This window comes from Dendrobates tinctorius, unplaced genomic scaffold (assembly GCF_039654945.1).
Source record: "Dendrobates tinctorius isolate UK_male_01 unplaced genomic scaffold, ASM3965494v1 ptg000086l, whole genome shotgun sequence".
Lineage (NCBI taxonomy): Eukaryota > Metazoa > Chordata > Amphibia > Anura > Dendrobatidae > Dendrobates > Dendrobates tinctorius.
The window spans coordinates 61,837,900-61,856,310 of record NW_027361754.1 but is presented as its reverse complement, the minus strand read 5'-3'; the positions used below and the strand labels follow the sequence as shown (position 1 = coordinate 61,856,310).

The following is an 18,411-nucleotide window of genomic DNA, read 5'->3' as shown; positions in this document are numbered from 1 at the left end:
CCAGATTCAATTTATTTCTGTCACCATTGTGGGTTTTTCTGTGATTAAACGAGGGTTACCAACAATTTTGACCACGTCTGTAATAAGCACTGACTGAAAAAAAAATCCAGCATAACCAATGCTTTCTGAGATGTTTTATTTTTTTTGTATGTCCGATGACGAACGAATTTGAATGGAGGTCTTAAAACTGCGATGGAGGTCTTCTAGGCATGGATATGTTTGAGCTTTCCAGGCACTTAGAATATACATATGTCATCATTTCTATTTCTTTTTCTATTTTCCAAGGTCTCTGAGTGCAGTCAGTCTCTAGACAAGACCTTCGTCATAGCCGTTTCAACCGGAATCAAAATACCAAAGGGACATGTGGCCATTGCGGGGACCTTAGATAGAGGAGGTGCTGTTTTTAGTCCCATTTATTTCTTGCTGCCACCCGGACCCTCTATGATGAGTGGCAAGATGAATCCAAATTTAAGCTTTTCTTTGGGATCCCAGTTTACAAAAATAATAGTTAGCTATGACACCAGAGCCACCTTAGTACAAGTGCCACATGACTTCGAGCTTTAACTTTGGAGAGTGGTCCATAACTTACTATGACACCTATGGTACCAGCTAGAGTTGAGAGACTTTGGTCGGATCGGGTTTCATGAAACAAAATTTGTTTCAGATGAAACTGGTCCGACTAGGTAAAAAAAGTCGGAGTTTCGTCCGAAACCCGACCCGAATGCAAGTCAATGGGAAATAAAAGTTGGCATTGAGCGGATGACATTCATCCACTCAATGCCGACTTTTATTCCCCATTGACTTACATTGGGGTCAGGTTTCGGACGAAACTCCGACTTTTTTTTTACCTAGTCGGACCAGTTTCATCTGAAACAAATTTTGTTTCATGAAACCCGATCCGACCAAAGTCGCTCAACTCTAGTACCAGCCATTGGACTAGCGGGACAGAACTGAAGTTGGCATTGCCCTTCAATCACGTAGGTAGGTATATGAAAAACTGTCTCACTCTTCCATCCATAGGAGGATGGCATGAATCTGCCCATAGAGAGGAGGTCACATATTTTTACTATGAAGGCCCTTTTGTAGAAGGCAATAAGAAGAGGAGAACATATTCTTCATTGGTCTCTGTCCCTTTAACAATGTAGTTCCCAATAAATAAAGAAATCACTTGAATAGATGGATTTTAGGAATTCGTCATCTAAAACAAATAATAAAAACAACACATTATCATCAAGTGTTACATATAAAACTGAATTAATGGTTTCTTCTTCACGCGGGATCACACAATGGCTCTTATGTGTCCTCACTGTCCAAACTTTGTTTCTCGGCAGCACAACTCCACGATTATATGGATGTGATTTCATTCTGCGGCACAAACTTCTTAAGACGTTCTCAATGAGCGGCTTTGTTGCAAACCCCTGACGTGATTGAGTTTGGACCCCCACACACGTTCATTAACCCACTGAACTGAGGAGGGAAGACAATGATTTCTGTGCTGTGGAAGCTTCGGGGGTCACACTGGCCACATAGCAGTATCAAAGTGATCCCCGTACACTTGTACACACTCACCCACCCGCAGTATTATATATCTTATCTAAGTCTACTAATATGTTGCTTTCAACAGTGACCCGTCCTATATACACTACCAGAAAATTATCCTTCCATAGTGAAATATCTAGCCCTTAAAGGGATATTCCCAACATTTATAGTTATCACTTATCCACGTAATAGTCAATACTTTTCTGACTTGTGGGGGTCCAAACGCTGGAACTAACACTGACCTTAAGATCAGGTCTCTAAAAAGCCCTGGTAGTATGCATTTCTGGCCAAGCATGCTCTATTCATTTTCTATGGGACGGCTGAAGATAGCCGGATACAGCGCTTACCTTTTTCTAGCAGTCCCATAGAGAACGATTGAAGCAGTCCAACGGGACAGCGATAAGTTCTTAGTAGGGGTCCCAGTGGCACCCATTGATCCTAAAGTGATCATTTATGCCGTGGATACTGAGTATAACACTTTAAAGTAGATCTATCACCAGCTTTCAAAATACAAACTGCAAACATAATTAAATAGATTTTGTGGACCTGATGAGGTTGATGTACTTACTATGAAAAGCATAACAGAATGGTTACATAAACCTAATTAAAAAAGCATTTCATAAGGCCAAATGGATTCAGTCTCTGCACACCCAGCCAAACTGACAGCTGCAGCTTGTTCTGCGCAGTGTGAGATCTCAGCAGCAGCAGGGTGGAGAGACACTGAAGAGATGTCAATAAAGGGGGCAATATTTAACTGCTAAAAAGGATTATACAACCATTCTAGGTCTGTTCACATAGAATATTTTCATATGTATTTTGAAGCAGATCTGCTTTGAAATCCCCATCAAAACCTGTTTTAAATTTGCAATACTCTTACTATTGATTTCAATGGGAAATCCACATTGCCGTTCATGCAGCGAGTTTTGTGAGTTTCCTTCCAAAGAGATTCTAAAAACCTCTCAGCAGGAAAAAAAAAGAAGTGTCATGTTACATCTCTGATATAAGGAGGATCTGCTCCAAAGATTATATTCTCAAATCAAAAGTCTGCGAAAGAAACACATTGAGAAAAAATGTTCAAAAACCTCTCAAAACTTCTTCAAAACTGCATTAAAAAACCTCTTAAAAAACCCTGTCATATCTGAAAACCTCATCAAAAATCACGAGTCATCACCTGGATATTTTTTTTTTCAAACCACATCGGATTTGTTGGTTTAGAAGAAAACTCTTTTGTGTGAAAATTTCTTTAAAGGGAAACTGTCAGTATATTTTTGCTATGTAATCTGAGAACTGCACAATATAGGGGCAAAGACCCTGATTCCAGCGATGTGTCATTTAGTTTATTGGGTGCAGTAATTATGATAAAAGCACAGTTTTATCTGATGGAGATCTAGCTGAGCTCAAATGCTGAACCCTGTATAACCCCGCCCACATAACTGATTGGTGGAGGAGGCGGGGTTACACAGTTTAGCCTGATTGGCCTGCACACGAGTCCTAGTCAGGCAGTAATAATCTCTTCCTGATAAAACACTGATTGCATTGAAACTACAACACAAAGCCCAGTAAGTGACACATCCCTAGAATCAGGGTTTCTGCCCCAACATTACATTGATGTCAGATTAAATAGAAAAACCCTGGTGACAGATTCCCTTTAAACGGGAGCTCAATCCAAGTGTATTTTTTTGACACTGTAAGGCCGGTTTTACATTTGCGCTTTATAGCGCAGCGACGGCCTGCGCACGGCCGCCGCTAAGCCCTGCCCCCTCCTGGCTCCCTGCCCGCCCCATCCGGTCATCGCCGCCTACTAGCGCACATGGACGCTTGCGATCTGCTCACCCTATCTTTAGCATAGGGTGCGCAGATCGTGCGCTGGCCGTGCGCTAGCAGGATTTTGCCATGCGCTGCGCGCTTTTGAAGGTGCGCCCGTGTGCGCCGAACGCAGCATGTTGCATTTCGGCGCGCACGGCGCACCTTCAAAAGTGCGCAGCGCATGGCAAAATCCTGCTAGCGCACGATCTGCGCACCCTATGCTAAAGATAGGGTGCGCAGATCGCAAGCGTCCATGTGCACTAGTAGGCGGCGATGACCGGATGGGGCAGGGAGGGAGCAGGGAGGGGGCGGGGCTTAGCGGCAACCGTGCGCAGGCCGTCGCTGCGCTATAAAGCGCAAATGTGAAACCGGCCTAAGCTGACAATTATATCAGCTCTACGAATAAAGATCTCCACAATCCAGCTGCAGTTACGTCTTTCTTGTACACACAATAGCGCAAAAAATATGAATCTAGAAATGTGCCATTTGCATGAAATGATGAGATAATCTATAATATGCAGTTTGGAACAAAACAGGATCACTTATCAATGTTGTAATGATATTGAGAATTTTGCCATGCAAAGCCCTTTTCTTAATTTTTGGCTACACATTTGCACGGGTGAACGTGACGTGCATTTTAATTTACAGATAATTGTGCAAATTGTGCAAATCGTTAGCACTCGGCAACGATCAGAAATGATCGCTCTTACGAACGATCGTTCGGGCCACCAATGCCTCGTGTAAAAGGGGCTTACAAAGTGTTAATCCTAAATTCCACTGAGTTCTGCCTTGTTCCTCTGTGGGTGTTCCTATGAATTCCATTAATGTGAGGACCAGCCTTCCTGGCATTCTGTGAGCTGCTTCTAGACATTAGTGAGTGTTTTGTTTTTTTTTCATCTTCGTATTACCACTTTGTCCCCTACGTGTCCTAGAGACTCAGCCAAGGGTAACCATGAAGTGTCCCATCCACATCTCAGCTTGGGAGGAGAGCGCTGTCATGAATTACTACTGAACTGTATCATCCTCCTCTTCCTCCAAACTTGTAGGGAAAGTGACTATTTTGCACCTTGTGGCTTTATCCCACCATCATCTTCCCGAACCTATAACCAGGCGCATTTTCATTTATTCAAGTAATTGAACTTAATTAATTAAGTCATGGCGAATTCAGGGATCCAGCTCCTTGGCTATTTTCTGGCTCTGGGAGGATGGATTGGAATCATCTCCACCACAGCGTTACCTCAATGGAAGCAATCATCCTATGCCGGAGATGCCATCATCACCGCAGTGGGACTATATGAAGGACTGTGGATGTCATGTGCTTCCCAAAGTACGGGGCAGGTGCAGTGCAAAGTCTACGACTCTCTCCTCTCCCTGGAAGGTGCGTAAAGAGACCATCACGGGGGTCGTCTATTTACACACTTAATTAGATTGATTTAGAAAGCTTTGATTAAGGCCTCTTTCACACATCAGTATTTTTGATCAGTATTTTATCAGTATTTGTATGCCAAAACCAGGAGTGTCTCCAAAACAAAGAACAGACATCAGTCTTTCAATTATATTTTTTTCTCGGTAAGTTCCATTCCTGGCTTTGGCATACAAACACTGATGCAAAATACTGACGTGTGAATGAGCCTTAATTCATAACTTTATTTTTTGGTTTGGGAGGTAGGAGCGATGGTGCATGTGTCCCAGGTCCTGGGTGCCAAGAGTGATGCCACAAAGCCACCCAGGGGTAATAGATACATCTACCTCAAAAAACTATATAGATGCCCCAAGCGAAGGAAAGTGACCACCCATTGTAGCAATGCATAGTATATATAAATATATATACTGCTCAAAAAAATAAAGGGAACACTATTCCATTTACAACAGGCTGCTTGTGTTCACTATATTTCTTTGAGCAGTATATATATACACTTATATATACTATACCATACTACTATACATATATACTATGCATTGCTACAATGGGTGGTCGGTTTCCTTCGCTTGGGGCATATACTGTATATAGTTTTCTGACATAGCGGTGTATATATGTATGTGTATATATACATGAATATACACTCACTGGCCACTTTATTAGGTACACCTGTCCAACTGTGTGTTAAGACTTAATTTCTAATCAGCCAATCACATGGCGGCAACTCAGTGCATTTAGGCATGTAGACATGGTCAAGACAATCTCCTGCAGTTCAAACCGAGCATCAGTATGGGGAAGAAAGGTGATTTGAGTGCCTTTGAACGTGGCATGATTGTTGGTGCCAGAAGGGCTGGTCTGAGTATTTCAGAAACTGCTGATCTACTGGGATTTTCACGCACAACCATCTCTAGGGTTTACAGAGAATGGTCCGAAAAAGAAAAAAAATCCAGTGAGCGGCAGTTCTGTGGCCGGAAATGCCATGTTGATGCCAGAGGTCAGAGGAGAATGGGCAGACTGGTTCGAGCTGATAGAAAGGCAACAGTGACTCAAATTGCCACCCGTTACAACCAAGGTAGGCAGAAGAGCATCTCTGAACGCACAGTGCGTCGAACTTTGAGGCAGATGGGCTACAGCAGCAGAAGACCACACTGGGTACCACTCCTCTCAGCTAAGAACAGGAAACTGAGGCTACAATTTGCACAAGCTCATCGAAATTGGACAGTAGAAGATTGGAAAAACGTTGCCTGGTCTGATGAGTCTCGATTTCTGCTGCGACATTCGGATGGTAGGGTCAGAATTTGGCATAAACAACATGAAAGCATGGATCCATCCTGCCTTGTTTCAACGGTTCAGGCTGGTGGTGGTGGTGTCATGGTGTGGGGAATTTTTTCTGGGCACTCTTTGGGCCCCTTGGTACCAATTGAGCATCGTTGCAACGCCACAGCCTACCTGAGTATTGTTGCTGACCATGTCCATCCCTTTATGACCACAATGTACCCAACATCTGATGGCTACTTTCAGCAGGATAATGCGCCATGTCATAAAGCTCGAATCATCTCAGATTGGTTTCTTGAACATGACAATGAGTTTACTGTACTCAAATGGCCTCCTCAGTCACCAGATCTCAATCCAATAGAGCATCTTTGGGATGTGGTGGAACGGGAGATTCGCATCAGGGATGTGCAGCCGACAAATCTGCGCCAACTGTGTGATGCCATCATGTCAATATGGTCCAAAATCTCTGAGGAATGCTTCCAGCACCTTGTTGAATCTCTGCCATGAAGAATTGAGGCAGTTCTGAAGGCAAAAGGGGGTCCAACCCCTTACTAGCATGGTGTACCTAATAAAGTGGCCAGTGAGTGTATATGTATATATATATACTGCTCAAGAAAAATGAAGGGAACACTATTCCATTTGCAACAGGCTGTTTGTGTTCCTTTTATTTCTTTGAGCAGTATATATATATATATATATATATATATACACACACACAATGTATATATAGTCCCTCGCTGGACAATTACAGTACTTGTTTTAAGGGACATTGATACTCTATATGAATTCTGCACATACAGAGATTATTATAGGTTGATGCACATAAAGTTTTCTTTTTCTTCAGCAAAAAAGTTACTCGACTCTAGTAAAAATAGTAAAAAAAAAAAAAAGGCAATAACTAAATAAATATGAAAATTGCAAAAGCTTTTATTACAGATCGTCATCACACAAGTCACCCTTTACCGGCAATTTGTGTTGCATAATGAAAGACATTTATGTTCAATTATGTCATTATAATATTATGCATTATTATTCTTAATAATTAAATATTATTGTATCATAACAGTGATATTTAACACAAAATATTAAATAAATGAGAAAAAAGGAAGTCATTTCTGTTCATTATTATGTCATTGTAATATTATACATTATTATTATTATTATTATTATTATTAATAATAATAATATTGATATTAAACACAAAAATATAAAATAAATGGAAATGGTGCCGAGTGTACTAATAATAATAATACTGTGATAATAGTTATTATTTTACGGTACATTTTAATCGTATGTGATATGATTAACATGCATTATCCTTCAGTTTTAGTTTTCACTTAGTATCTTTTTCTTTAATTAAGTTTAAGTTAAAAGAAAAGAGTTAACAAAGTATCAGGCATTTATATTCCTGTCCAATCAGTAATGCGCTGCTCATTTAAAAATCCAAGGACAAAGAAGAGTTTAACATTCCAGCCTAATTAGCCTGAGCGAGATTTATAGGGTACAATGTACACGTCTTAAGAATTTGGTAATGCCAGGTACGTGTTACTGTAGCAGGTTATCAGTTGGTGAATGGCAAGGGGAAGGTTTACAAGGAAATTTGCTGCAAAAATCTGGATCCGAGCCCCTGATTTCTGTTGCGGATTTGTAGATTGACATACCGAAGAGCCACATGCAGATTTAACCTCACTTAAGGGGTTTTCTGGTTTCCCCCCAAAAAAAAATCTGTCCCCCAACAGCCTCTTGTGTTAAATACAAAAACTGTGCTCTACTCACCCTCTCTGGGTCCATCAGTGAGTCTCTGCTGCCACTCCTGGTATCTATTACTGCATACAGTGCTGACGTCACATTGAAAACGCTGCAGCCAATCGGTAAGCTCAGCAGCTCTGAGCTGCTCATACCATCAACTCTAGCGGAGCCGCTGAGCTCAGTGATGACCACATTGCTATCGATGTGATGTCACTCAGCGCTACAGACAATAAAATACACCTGCAGGTGCAGCAGAAACTCACTGCTGGACCTGGGGAGGATGAGTAAAGCAAATGGTTTTATTTTGTTTTAAAAACAAACAATAAATTGGCTACACAGGTTTTCTGAAGTCGCTAATCCCCTTTAATTCATCTAATCCACGTGGTTTCTGCCTCAGATCTGCATCAATAGTTGACTTGATAATTCTTATCTGTATTTAAAGGGAATTTGTCAGCAGGATTTACCCCCTGCCTCCAAACAATTTGCATGGACATATAGCACTTTCGTAGAAAAGTCCAGCAACACCTGTACATGGCCAGTTCGTTAATCAGTCGCTGAGAAATCAGCTGTTGAATTGATATGCAAATGAGGCTGAAGAGCTATGGTAGATCTGAAGCCTCTGTTACTCCACCTCTATTCCCCACCCAGCACCACCTCCTCCTACGTGACTGACAGCCTCTACGCTTTCTGATTTCAGGCAAAGGAGCTATCAATCAAGCAGTAGGAGACGGTGCTGGGCGGGGAATAGAGCTGGAGTGACAGAGGCTTCAGATCTATCATGGTCATTTGCATATTAATTCAAACACTGATTTCTCAGTAACAGAGGAATGCACTGGCCATGGAAAGGTATTGCTGGACTTGACTTTGGAAGAGTTACATGGATATATAAATAGTTAGGTGTATGAAATCCTGCTGACAGATTCCCCTAATCAGCCCATGGAAGATATGACGCAAAATAAACTTGGATTTCATGCAAATTTTGAAGAGAATTCACTTTGGAATTTGCATCATGTATACTTGTCCTAAGTAAAAAAAACATAATAAATGTTGCTATTAATAAATATGGTATGATAAATTCCAGAATGTTCAAGATGTTCATTGTTACTATTGTGCTTGGATTTATATGACGGGCATTGGCTCAGGACACCTAAAGAGCAAATGCTCAGTCCGGAATTTATTAGTTTCAAGTTCAAGGGCATCAAATGCTCAGAAGTATATTACATGCATTTAGTAATACTGGGAACATGTCCTAATACAGCAAATATGCACATTAATCACACGGTATCCTAGGGCAGAAACCACCAGTTATCACTGTAATCTGTGGAACCTAGCGGTAAAGCCCCCCATACACAATACATAGATGTCGGATAAAGGATCTGAGCTATCTCTCTCGACTCCCTTGTAGTCAGTAACTAGAGTTGAGAGAATTTTTCAAAATTCGTTTTAAATTATGATCTGCGGTGAATATTGTTTTTCCAATATTCACCGAACACAGCCGAACGTCAATGGAGTCAATGGGAGTAGAAAATACTGAATATGTCCGGAACCGATCATCAAACATAAATTCATATTTGGCGACCGAATCCGAACATATTTGCTCAACTCAGTCAGTAATGCTTGACTTGGCTGAGCACTCCTTTGTTACTATGCGAGTGCTGCTGTCCTCTCCAGTCCTTTGTCTTCTCCAGACTTCTTTGTCCCCTCCAAACTCCTCTGTCCTCTCCAGACACCTGTCACCTATAGACATCTGGTACCTCCAGACCCCACTGTCGCCTCCAGACTCCTTTGTCCTCTCCAGAGCCCTATGTCCTCAGTCCCCTCCAAACTCCTCTGTCCTCTCCAGACACCTGTCACCTATAGACATCTGGTACCTCCAGACCCCACTGTCCCCTCCAGACTCCTTTGTCCTCTCCAGAGCCCTATGTCCTCAGTCCCCTCCAAACTCCTCTGTCCTCTCCAGACACCTGTCACCTATAGACATCTGGTACCTCCAGACCCCACTGTCCCCTCCAGACTCCTTTGTCCTCTCCAGAGCCCTATGTCCTCTGTCCCCTCCAAACTCCTCTGTCCTCTCCAGACACCTGTCACCTATAAACATCTGTTGCCTCCAGACTCTACTGTCCCCTCCAGACTTCTTAGTCCTCTCCAGACTCCTTAGTCCTCTCCAGAGTCCTCTGTCCTCTGTCCTCTCCAAAGTCCTCTGTTTTCTCCAGACTTCTTTGTCCCCTTCAGACTCCTCTGTCCTCTCCAGACACCTGTCACCTATAAATGACAAAAGACTGACTGACACTTCTAAGCTAGTGTGAACAGGTGCATACTAGGTGCAGCCATCTCCATATACAATAAACAAAAAAAGTTGCACTCTGTAGTGCTAAAGCATGTCAATATGAAATATATGAAATATGAATAGCAATACTGCTTGTGGATACTAGGATACTGCTCTCTGTTCCCTCAAGAATGCTTCAGCATCGACTTATCTAAGAAAAAACAAAATCAACGTTCATCGTAAATCAAAAGTGCCGTATCCTTCTCTTCGCCAGCATTATCTGTCAGGAGACAGTAGATAGACCCCCTATACACATTAGACTTTCTGCCGATCCTGCCAATATCAACAGATTCGGGCGACCCTTGTGTGTAGTAGCCATGGGCTAGGTACACGTGCTTACCACCCTTGTATGCTACATAAAAATAGGGGTCCTGACTGGGTGTGTGGACTTTCTGTGAGGGTGCTATGCTCTTGCTGACTTCATAATGCCAGACCAGACATTGTAGTATTCAATGAGGGAGACTAGCATTCAAAAATAATTATGTTTTACAGATTTACTTACAGTACAGCGGATAGCGGGTGAATAACTTCCTGGACGTTTCTCTTATGACATAGAGCATCTTCAGACACATTCCCGTTCCTTCCTGAGCTCGCTCTCCCTCTGTCCGTTATCCTCTGTCTATCTTCGCCACCACCCAGTACAGCACTTCGGGGGCTTCTCCTGTCCCCAACAATAGCACCTATAACCGGTAAGCGAGAGTTCTATTCTTCAACCCATGGTTCCGCGTCCTTTTCCCCTTAGGGGAGCTACTTATGCCATTATGGTTGTTACTGAGCTTCTCTGTTGGCCAACGCCTTGGAGCTACCGCATGGGGCATGCTATCTCTTCAATAAAAGCAAAAGCGAATATCCAGCACCAAATTCTTCTGTTAAAAGCCACTCCTTTATTTATCAAAAATCACATAAAAATAGAGAAGTCGCAACTTCACATCCAAAAAATTAATAAAAACTTTTATGCAAACGGATTTCAGATGACTGTCTTTAATCATTGCATATTAAAATGTGGATTGGATGGCGCATTATGTCATGATTTGTGTTGACACCTTACTAAAAGAAATTAATCACCGATAGAATTAATAATATCATTGATGTTAATAGTGGCATACAAAATTATTATATAACAAAAAATGCTATCAATTAATTTCCAATATTCTGCCAATACTTCATATTCTGCAATGTCACAGAATAATGAGCAATATCGCTGCTGCGTCACAAAATCGGTGACGCTTTAGCGATATTGCTAGTGATATCGCTATGTGTAAGGCCCCCTTAAGACTGATAGTGACAGGCATTGGCAGTGAAAAACTTAGGTCCTGGTTAGATTTACATGTGAAGCCTCTAGTCTCCAACTTACCAGAGTATATTAGAGACACCAGGCATGTGATTCTATCACTAGATCGCTCAATGTCGTCTGACACATGCTCATGGAGGACATGTGACTTCATTGCATTATACCCATGAACAACACATAATATAGCTATAGAAGAACTATCATATCATCTTTTAAAGTACAGTAATTATTCTAAACAAATACAAGAATTTATGATCATGTCAGTAGAATACCTATTGAAACATAACAGAAAGGGAGAAGATACAGATTAGATATAAGAAAAAACTTTTTGACAGTGAGGGTGATCAGTGAGTGGAACAGGCTGCCACGAGAAGTGGTGAGTTCTCCTTCAATGGAAGTCTTCAAACAGAGTCTGCACAGACATCTCGCTGAGATGGGTTAGTGAATCCTGCATTAAGCAGAACGTTAAATTAGGATAGAAAACTGGAGCAGATTCTCTCAACCAGTTGGATTTGTAGCGAACAGGGCACCTACTATAGGAGACATTCTTTCCCTTAATTTATTTTAAGTGATGCCTCATCTTCCGAAAAAACATGGCTTTCTACAAAAGGATGGTATACATATAGTGTGCACTCGCTGTGAGCATGTTAAAGATATGACAAAATTAATTTCCTCTGTAACAAAACATAGCTGTGACATTGATTCATATATCAACTGTTACATTATCACTTTTGCTATGTGCAATTTTCAATTCAGTGGCATGTAAAACTTTGAGCACCTCTAGTCAAAATTTCTGTTATTGTGAACAGTTAAGCAAATTGAAAGTGACATGCTCTCTAAAAGGCCTAAAGTTAAAGATGACACGTTTCCATTGTATTTTATGCAAAAAATACGTATTTTCATATAATACATTTTAAAAAATTACAAAAAGGAAACTGGGCCGATGCAAAAGTTTGGGCACCCTGCATGGTTAGTACTAGTAGCACCCCCTTTTTAAAGTATCACAGCTTATAAATGTTTTTTTGTAGGCAGACAAGAGTCTTTTAATTCTTGTTTGAGGGACTTCATCTATTCTTCTTTTGAAAATTCTTCCAGTTCTGTGAGATTCCTAGGTCATCTTGCATGCTCTGCTATTTTGAGGTTTAGCCACAGAGTTTCAATGATGTTCAGATCAGGGGACGGTGAGGGCCATTGTGAAACCTTCAGCTTGCCCCTTTTGAGGTAGTCTATCAGGAATTTTAAGGAGTGCTTTGGATCATTATCCATTTGTAGAAGCCATCCTCTTTTCATCTTCAGCTTTTTTACAGATGATGTTGTTTTGTTTGCATCAAGAATTTGTTGAAATTTAATTTAATCCATTCTTTCTCTACCCCGTGAAATGTTACCCATGCTATTGGCTGCAACCAAACCCCAAAGCATGGTTGGTCCACCCCCATGCTTAATGGTTATCAAGATGTTCTTGTCCTGAAATTCTGTGCTCTTTCTTTTCCACATATACATTTGATTATTATGGCCAAAGAGTTTTATTTTAACCTCATCTGTCCACAGGACTTGTTTCCATAATGAATCAGGCTTGTTTAGATGTTCTTTTGCATACTTCTGACGCTGAATTTTATGGTGAGGATGCAGGAGAGATTTTCTTCTGATGACTCTTCCATGAAGACCATATTTGTGCAGGGGTCTCTGAACAGTAGAACACTGTACCACAACTCCAGAGTCTGCTAAATCTTTCTGAAGGGCTTTTGCAATCAAGTGGGGGGTTCTGATTTGTCTCTCTAGCAATTTGACTAGCAGCTCTTACTGAAATTTTGTTTGGTCTTCCAGACATTATCTTGATCTCCACTGTTCCTGTTAATTGTTTGTCATTTCTTAATTACATTTCGAACTGAGGAAAAGGCAACTTGAAAACGCTTTGCTATCTTCTTATATCCTGCTCCTGCTTTGTGGCCTCCACCATTTTCATTTTCAGAGTGCTAGACAGCAGCTTAGAAGAACCCATGGCTGCTGCGTTTTGACATAAGGTTACAAAAGTCTGTGTTTTCATAAAGCTGAGAAATTTGCATCACCTGGCCTTTCCTAATGATGATATAACACTAACAGGCTAATTAAGGTCTTAAACCTTAGTCAAAGTTAAAAAATCTCCAACGGTGCCCAATGTTTTGCATTGGCCCATTTTCCTTTTTCTATTTGTTAAAATGTAAAAAATGACATTTTTTTACATGAAATGCAAAGTAAATTTGTCATCTTTAACTTTAGACCTTTTAGAGATCATTTCATCTTGAACTTGCTTAACTGTTCACAATGACAATAATTTTGACCTGGGATGCACAAACTTTTACATGCCACAGTATGCAGGGTGCCTGAGTAGCCCATTAAAACTCTGTATAAGAAGGCAGCTTTCTGATGCCATCAGTAAAATATAGCACAAATGTCCACCAACGTGTAGGCTTCTTGCCTAGATGCACAATGGTATTGTGAACTCCTTTGAAGTAACGGGGACAGAGCTGCTTAAAAGGAATCTGTCACCCCTTTTTTCGAATATGAGCTGCCGACACCGACATGAGGGGCTTATCTACAGCATTCTGTAATGCTGTAGATAAGCCCCCGATGTAACCTGAAAGATAAGAAAAAAGAGTTAGATTATACTTACCGGGGGGGGGCGATCCGGTCCGATGGGTGTCACGGGTGTCACAGATTCCCTTTCAACAACCCATTAGGGGAGGCGATTTCCAACACAAGCTGTTAAATCGTGAGACCTGGTAGATCTACTGTACATACACTGATGAGCAAAAGAGTAACAATGTTTTAAACTTTTGAACTTCAGGCTCCGTATCTCACCATCCACTAGAGCTTCGAACATAAGACTAACATCATTTCATAGAAAATTATTATTGGCTTTCTCATACATACCGTAAATTTGTCTTGTAACTATTTGGCATACAATTAGATATGCATATTCTTGTCATGTCACCATGTCATTGCATTGTTACTGTTTTGTTCCTAAAAATCTAAATTTTAATTTTTATTATTTTGGCTTTCAACACTGCCTGAATCCTTCTGGGCATGTTCTTGATTAGATTCAAACATGTCTTGACCAAAATCTGATCCCAGCTCTCTTCCACATGTTTCCAAAGTTGGTGCATACTTGTCGACTCCCTTAGCTATGTATACAGTTTGTTGTTCAACTCTACCCACAAGTGTTCAATTGGGTGGAGGTCTGGAGATTGTGGGGCCAATCTAGCATCTCTACTTCATTGGCATTGAACCCTTTCTTCGCCAATCTCTACATATGCTTCCAGTTGTTGTCCTGCTGGAACACTATGTCATCCCTTTCATACCCATAGTACTCGAATGTACGAAGCAATTTGTCTTGTAGTTTACTCGCATATACCTCAGCATTGAGACTAAATTTGATCCTGGTCAAGTATCCAATGCCCTTGGCTGTGAAACAATCCCACATCATCAGGCTTCCTCCACCAAACTTGACAGTTCTTTCAACTTCTCGATCCATTAGCCCCTTTCTCCTTTGTTTATTCTAGACCCATTTGCTCCCATCAGAGCCTAGTCTATTGACTTTTGTCTCATCGCTCCAACTCACCCGTTTCCAATTTTCTACTGTACACTTTTTGTACTTTTTTGCAAATTCAAGCCGAGTCTTCTTATGACAATATTGAAGTCAAGGCCGCTTGGCCTTTTTTTGGAGCCACCATTCCAGAAATGTGTAACAAGCATTTCACGGTGCTTGCATCGATGCCTAGAATCTTACTATTATGAAACATACAAGCCACCTCCACTGTCATGTTTGTCACGCCAGAACCAATATTTTGCCTGGACGTCCACCTGTCATGGCGCTCACATGATGCACTTTGGCAATTTGTTTGGGTCGAGACACCACTATCAATGATCTGGATGATGCAGCTTGTCTTTTCCTTGGGAAATCTTCATGGCTGCTCTTTGATTCCAACCAGTGACCTTTCATTTGGGAATCAACCTAATCAAGCTATTAGAGAATGTAAGAAAAGGATGCATTTTGTAATTTATGTATGATATAGCCAAGATGATTGTCTATAAAATGATGGTAGTCTCACGTTCGAAGCAGTAGTGGATGGTGAGATATGAGTCCTGAAATTCAAAAGTTCAAAACATTATATTTCCCTTTGCTCATCAGTGTATTAAAGTCAAGATCACATCATTAGGCATTAATATCTGACAAGATGTAATACTCTATAATGAATAATATCCACAATTCTGTATTATATTAATTGACAGTATTTTATAATTTTGTCTGCGACTATTAACTTCAATGTCATCGTTGATTCCATCGGTGATTGGTTTCTTTCAATCAGGTGTCAACACAGGATATGATATAACACGCCGTCCAATCCACATTTTAATAAACAATAATTAAAGACATTCGTCTGAAACGCTTTTGCATAAAACTTTCAAGTTTTTTTGGATGTGAAGAGGCAACTTCTCTATTTTGATGTGTATTTTGCTAATGTAAGGTAGCGCTGTCATTCATGGTTGGGGACACTCACTTGGCAGCCAAATAATCAGATCCGGCACGGATTTTCCATACAACCATAACAGTCCATGCGGTTTATTCAGGCATCATAAACCCACAGCAGCAACATAAAGTTCATATCCATAGCATAACGTTCATGACAGAGCTTCCCTCTGTTATCCCTGTGGTCACACAGGTTCCACAATGTCCAGTACTCAGGTTCTTCAGCCTCACAGATATCTCACCCCATCAGGGTTACCTCATGGTTGCTTCAGATTCCAGACGTTCATTCCCTTCCCTGGGAACTCTCAGATACTGGCAGCCATTACACACAGCCACTTCACGTGCAGTCAGACAGGAAGCCCCATCTCCCAGCGGGCCCTTCCACAACGGACCAACCGGATCCAAGCATTCACTCCATGTGACCTACCCTGGCCACCTTATATGGTCCGTAGCCACGCCCACCGGGTCATATGGCTATGACCTTATCACAGGTCCTTCACGCTCAATAAGTCTTTTAATACCAGTGTTTTCAGACCCACCCCTGGGTGGATTTGTAGGTAGCTGGTACCGCCCATCTCTCCAGCTAACTGAAGAATTCCCTAAGACATTGACATGGAACCTCAGCAGTATCACTGCTGATCAACACATACACGAGTCTTCATCTCAAGGCCACCCACCTTGAGATACATCACGATCATTCAGCATCCTACTCCTATCAGGACACTGGAAATGCTTATACGCCTGTCCTGGGACACCCACATAGCGCCCCCTAGCGGACACAGTGATCGCTACACCACACTAAATAAAGACATGGCTTTTAACAGAAGAGTCTGATGCTGGATATTCGCTTTTGCTTCTGCTGATTTCTTTCCGCACAACAAGTTTCTGTGCACCGGATCTTCTCATGAGTGGGCTGAATTTTGCTGGTTTTATCTGAACTTTCTCTCTCTTTGTTACACTATCCCTCTCAGTGCCACTCTGTCATTTGACTGTCAGATAATTCCGCACCGTCCCACTGGGCTTCCTGCCCTAGGCCCCGTCTCCATTGAATTACTTACTCCTTCTAACACTTTTCCTTCATATTTACTATGGATCACGCTATTGGTTGCCTTGGTCTCCACTCACTTCGGGGACACCCACCTCATGCTGTTCTGCTTCTTAGTCACGCCGTAAGTCTGCTTCTGCTGCAGGTAAGGCCCTATCTGACCCCTGACAGAAACCTGTGTAATGTCCTTTCACTTTAGTGCCTCCCACTTTGGACAACTCCCAGCTATTAAATCCCAGTATCCCTCTCAGCTACCGATGCTGGGCAGAATACACCTTCCTTGCTAATGGTACAAATCACTACACATCCTACACATCATATCACATTACATTGATACACATGTCTTCAAGGGGAAATGTAGGCAACCCTTTCACCTTCTCCCATGTACAGGGGCCTTGTGTGTTAACTTTCCCTGCAGCACCAGCACAGTGAAAAGAAAGTTATTACACAGCGTCCATTCAAATCAATTGGTTGTCTGTGTTATTTAGAACAGAACATGTCCTTCAGAGCTAGAGATGCTCTAGGTCACTGCTCTACTCTCGACAAGAGATGAGGATCCTAAATGGAAATCCTCTTCTATTAGCTTAGAATTACTTATTATGGTATATGAAAATGTCAATCATGGATTTCTCTTTAAATAAACAAGGAAACAGGAATCACACAAACTATGTCCCAAAGCTCCAATTAGCTCCTGGTTCTTCTAATCTATATTACGCCGCTTCATAAGCCATGATGGACAATCGCCGGCGCTCCTCTATTTTGTTTATTCAGGACTTTCCTGTTAGTACACAAGCAAGTTTAATGCTCGCACTGGTAATTTAGTTGTAAATTATATTAGTAGACATAGTAATTTGTAGATGACTGGGAGACCATTCTATATTAATAGCAAAACAAGAATATTTTCCTTATAGTAAAAATGGGCAAAAGCTGAACTTTGACTTCTACGTTGACCATATATCACTTAGTATGGGTCGATTGAAGGGCAAAGGGAAACATTGACTAGCAAAATTTAAAAAAATTACGATTCCAAGGAAATTTAACTTTTGTGGACTTTATTGAGTCATCCTCTTAGGGAATAATCACCCAAGTTCAAGTAGTACAATAGGTGGGAAAATTGTATATTGTTCTCAGATGAGTCAACAGATATGTGTTGACCCAACGGCCTTCACTAATTATGTGTAGGGCAGTAATACACTCAGTTTACTGTGTGATCCTCTTCAAGTTCTTCAAATGTAGTTCACGTATTCTCTAATGTGTAATTGTAATTATAATTGTAATGTGTAACGCTAGGGGCAATTAAAAGGGTGGTCCAAACACAAATTAATTTTCATCCTAAATCCCTATCTATTTAACTCAAACAAATCATTATAGGTGGAAGCCTATCACTGCCGCAGCCTCTGCCCCCTCCCTGAAATAAAGCCCCCAGAGACCAGCGCCACTCCCACAAATGATG

The 18,411-nt window shown here is 41.3% G+C and overlaps 1 protein-coding gene across 1 annotated transcript in view; it reads left to right on the top strand.

Annotated features, from left to right (window-relative positions):
- Positions 1–4,209: 4,209 nt before the first annotated feature.
- Positions 4,210–18,411, top strand: part of CLDN19 (claudin 19) — a 51,317-nt gene continuing 37,115 nt past the window's right edge. Inside the window, exon 1 of the mRNA XM_073585492.1 lies at positions 4,210–4,723. Coding sequence (XP_073441593.1) covers positions 4,501–4,723 — 223 coding nt within the window. The 5' untranslated portion in view covers positions 4,210–4,500. The remainder of the gene's footprint in view (positions 4,724–18,411) is intronic.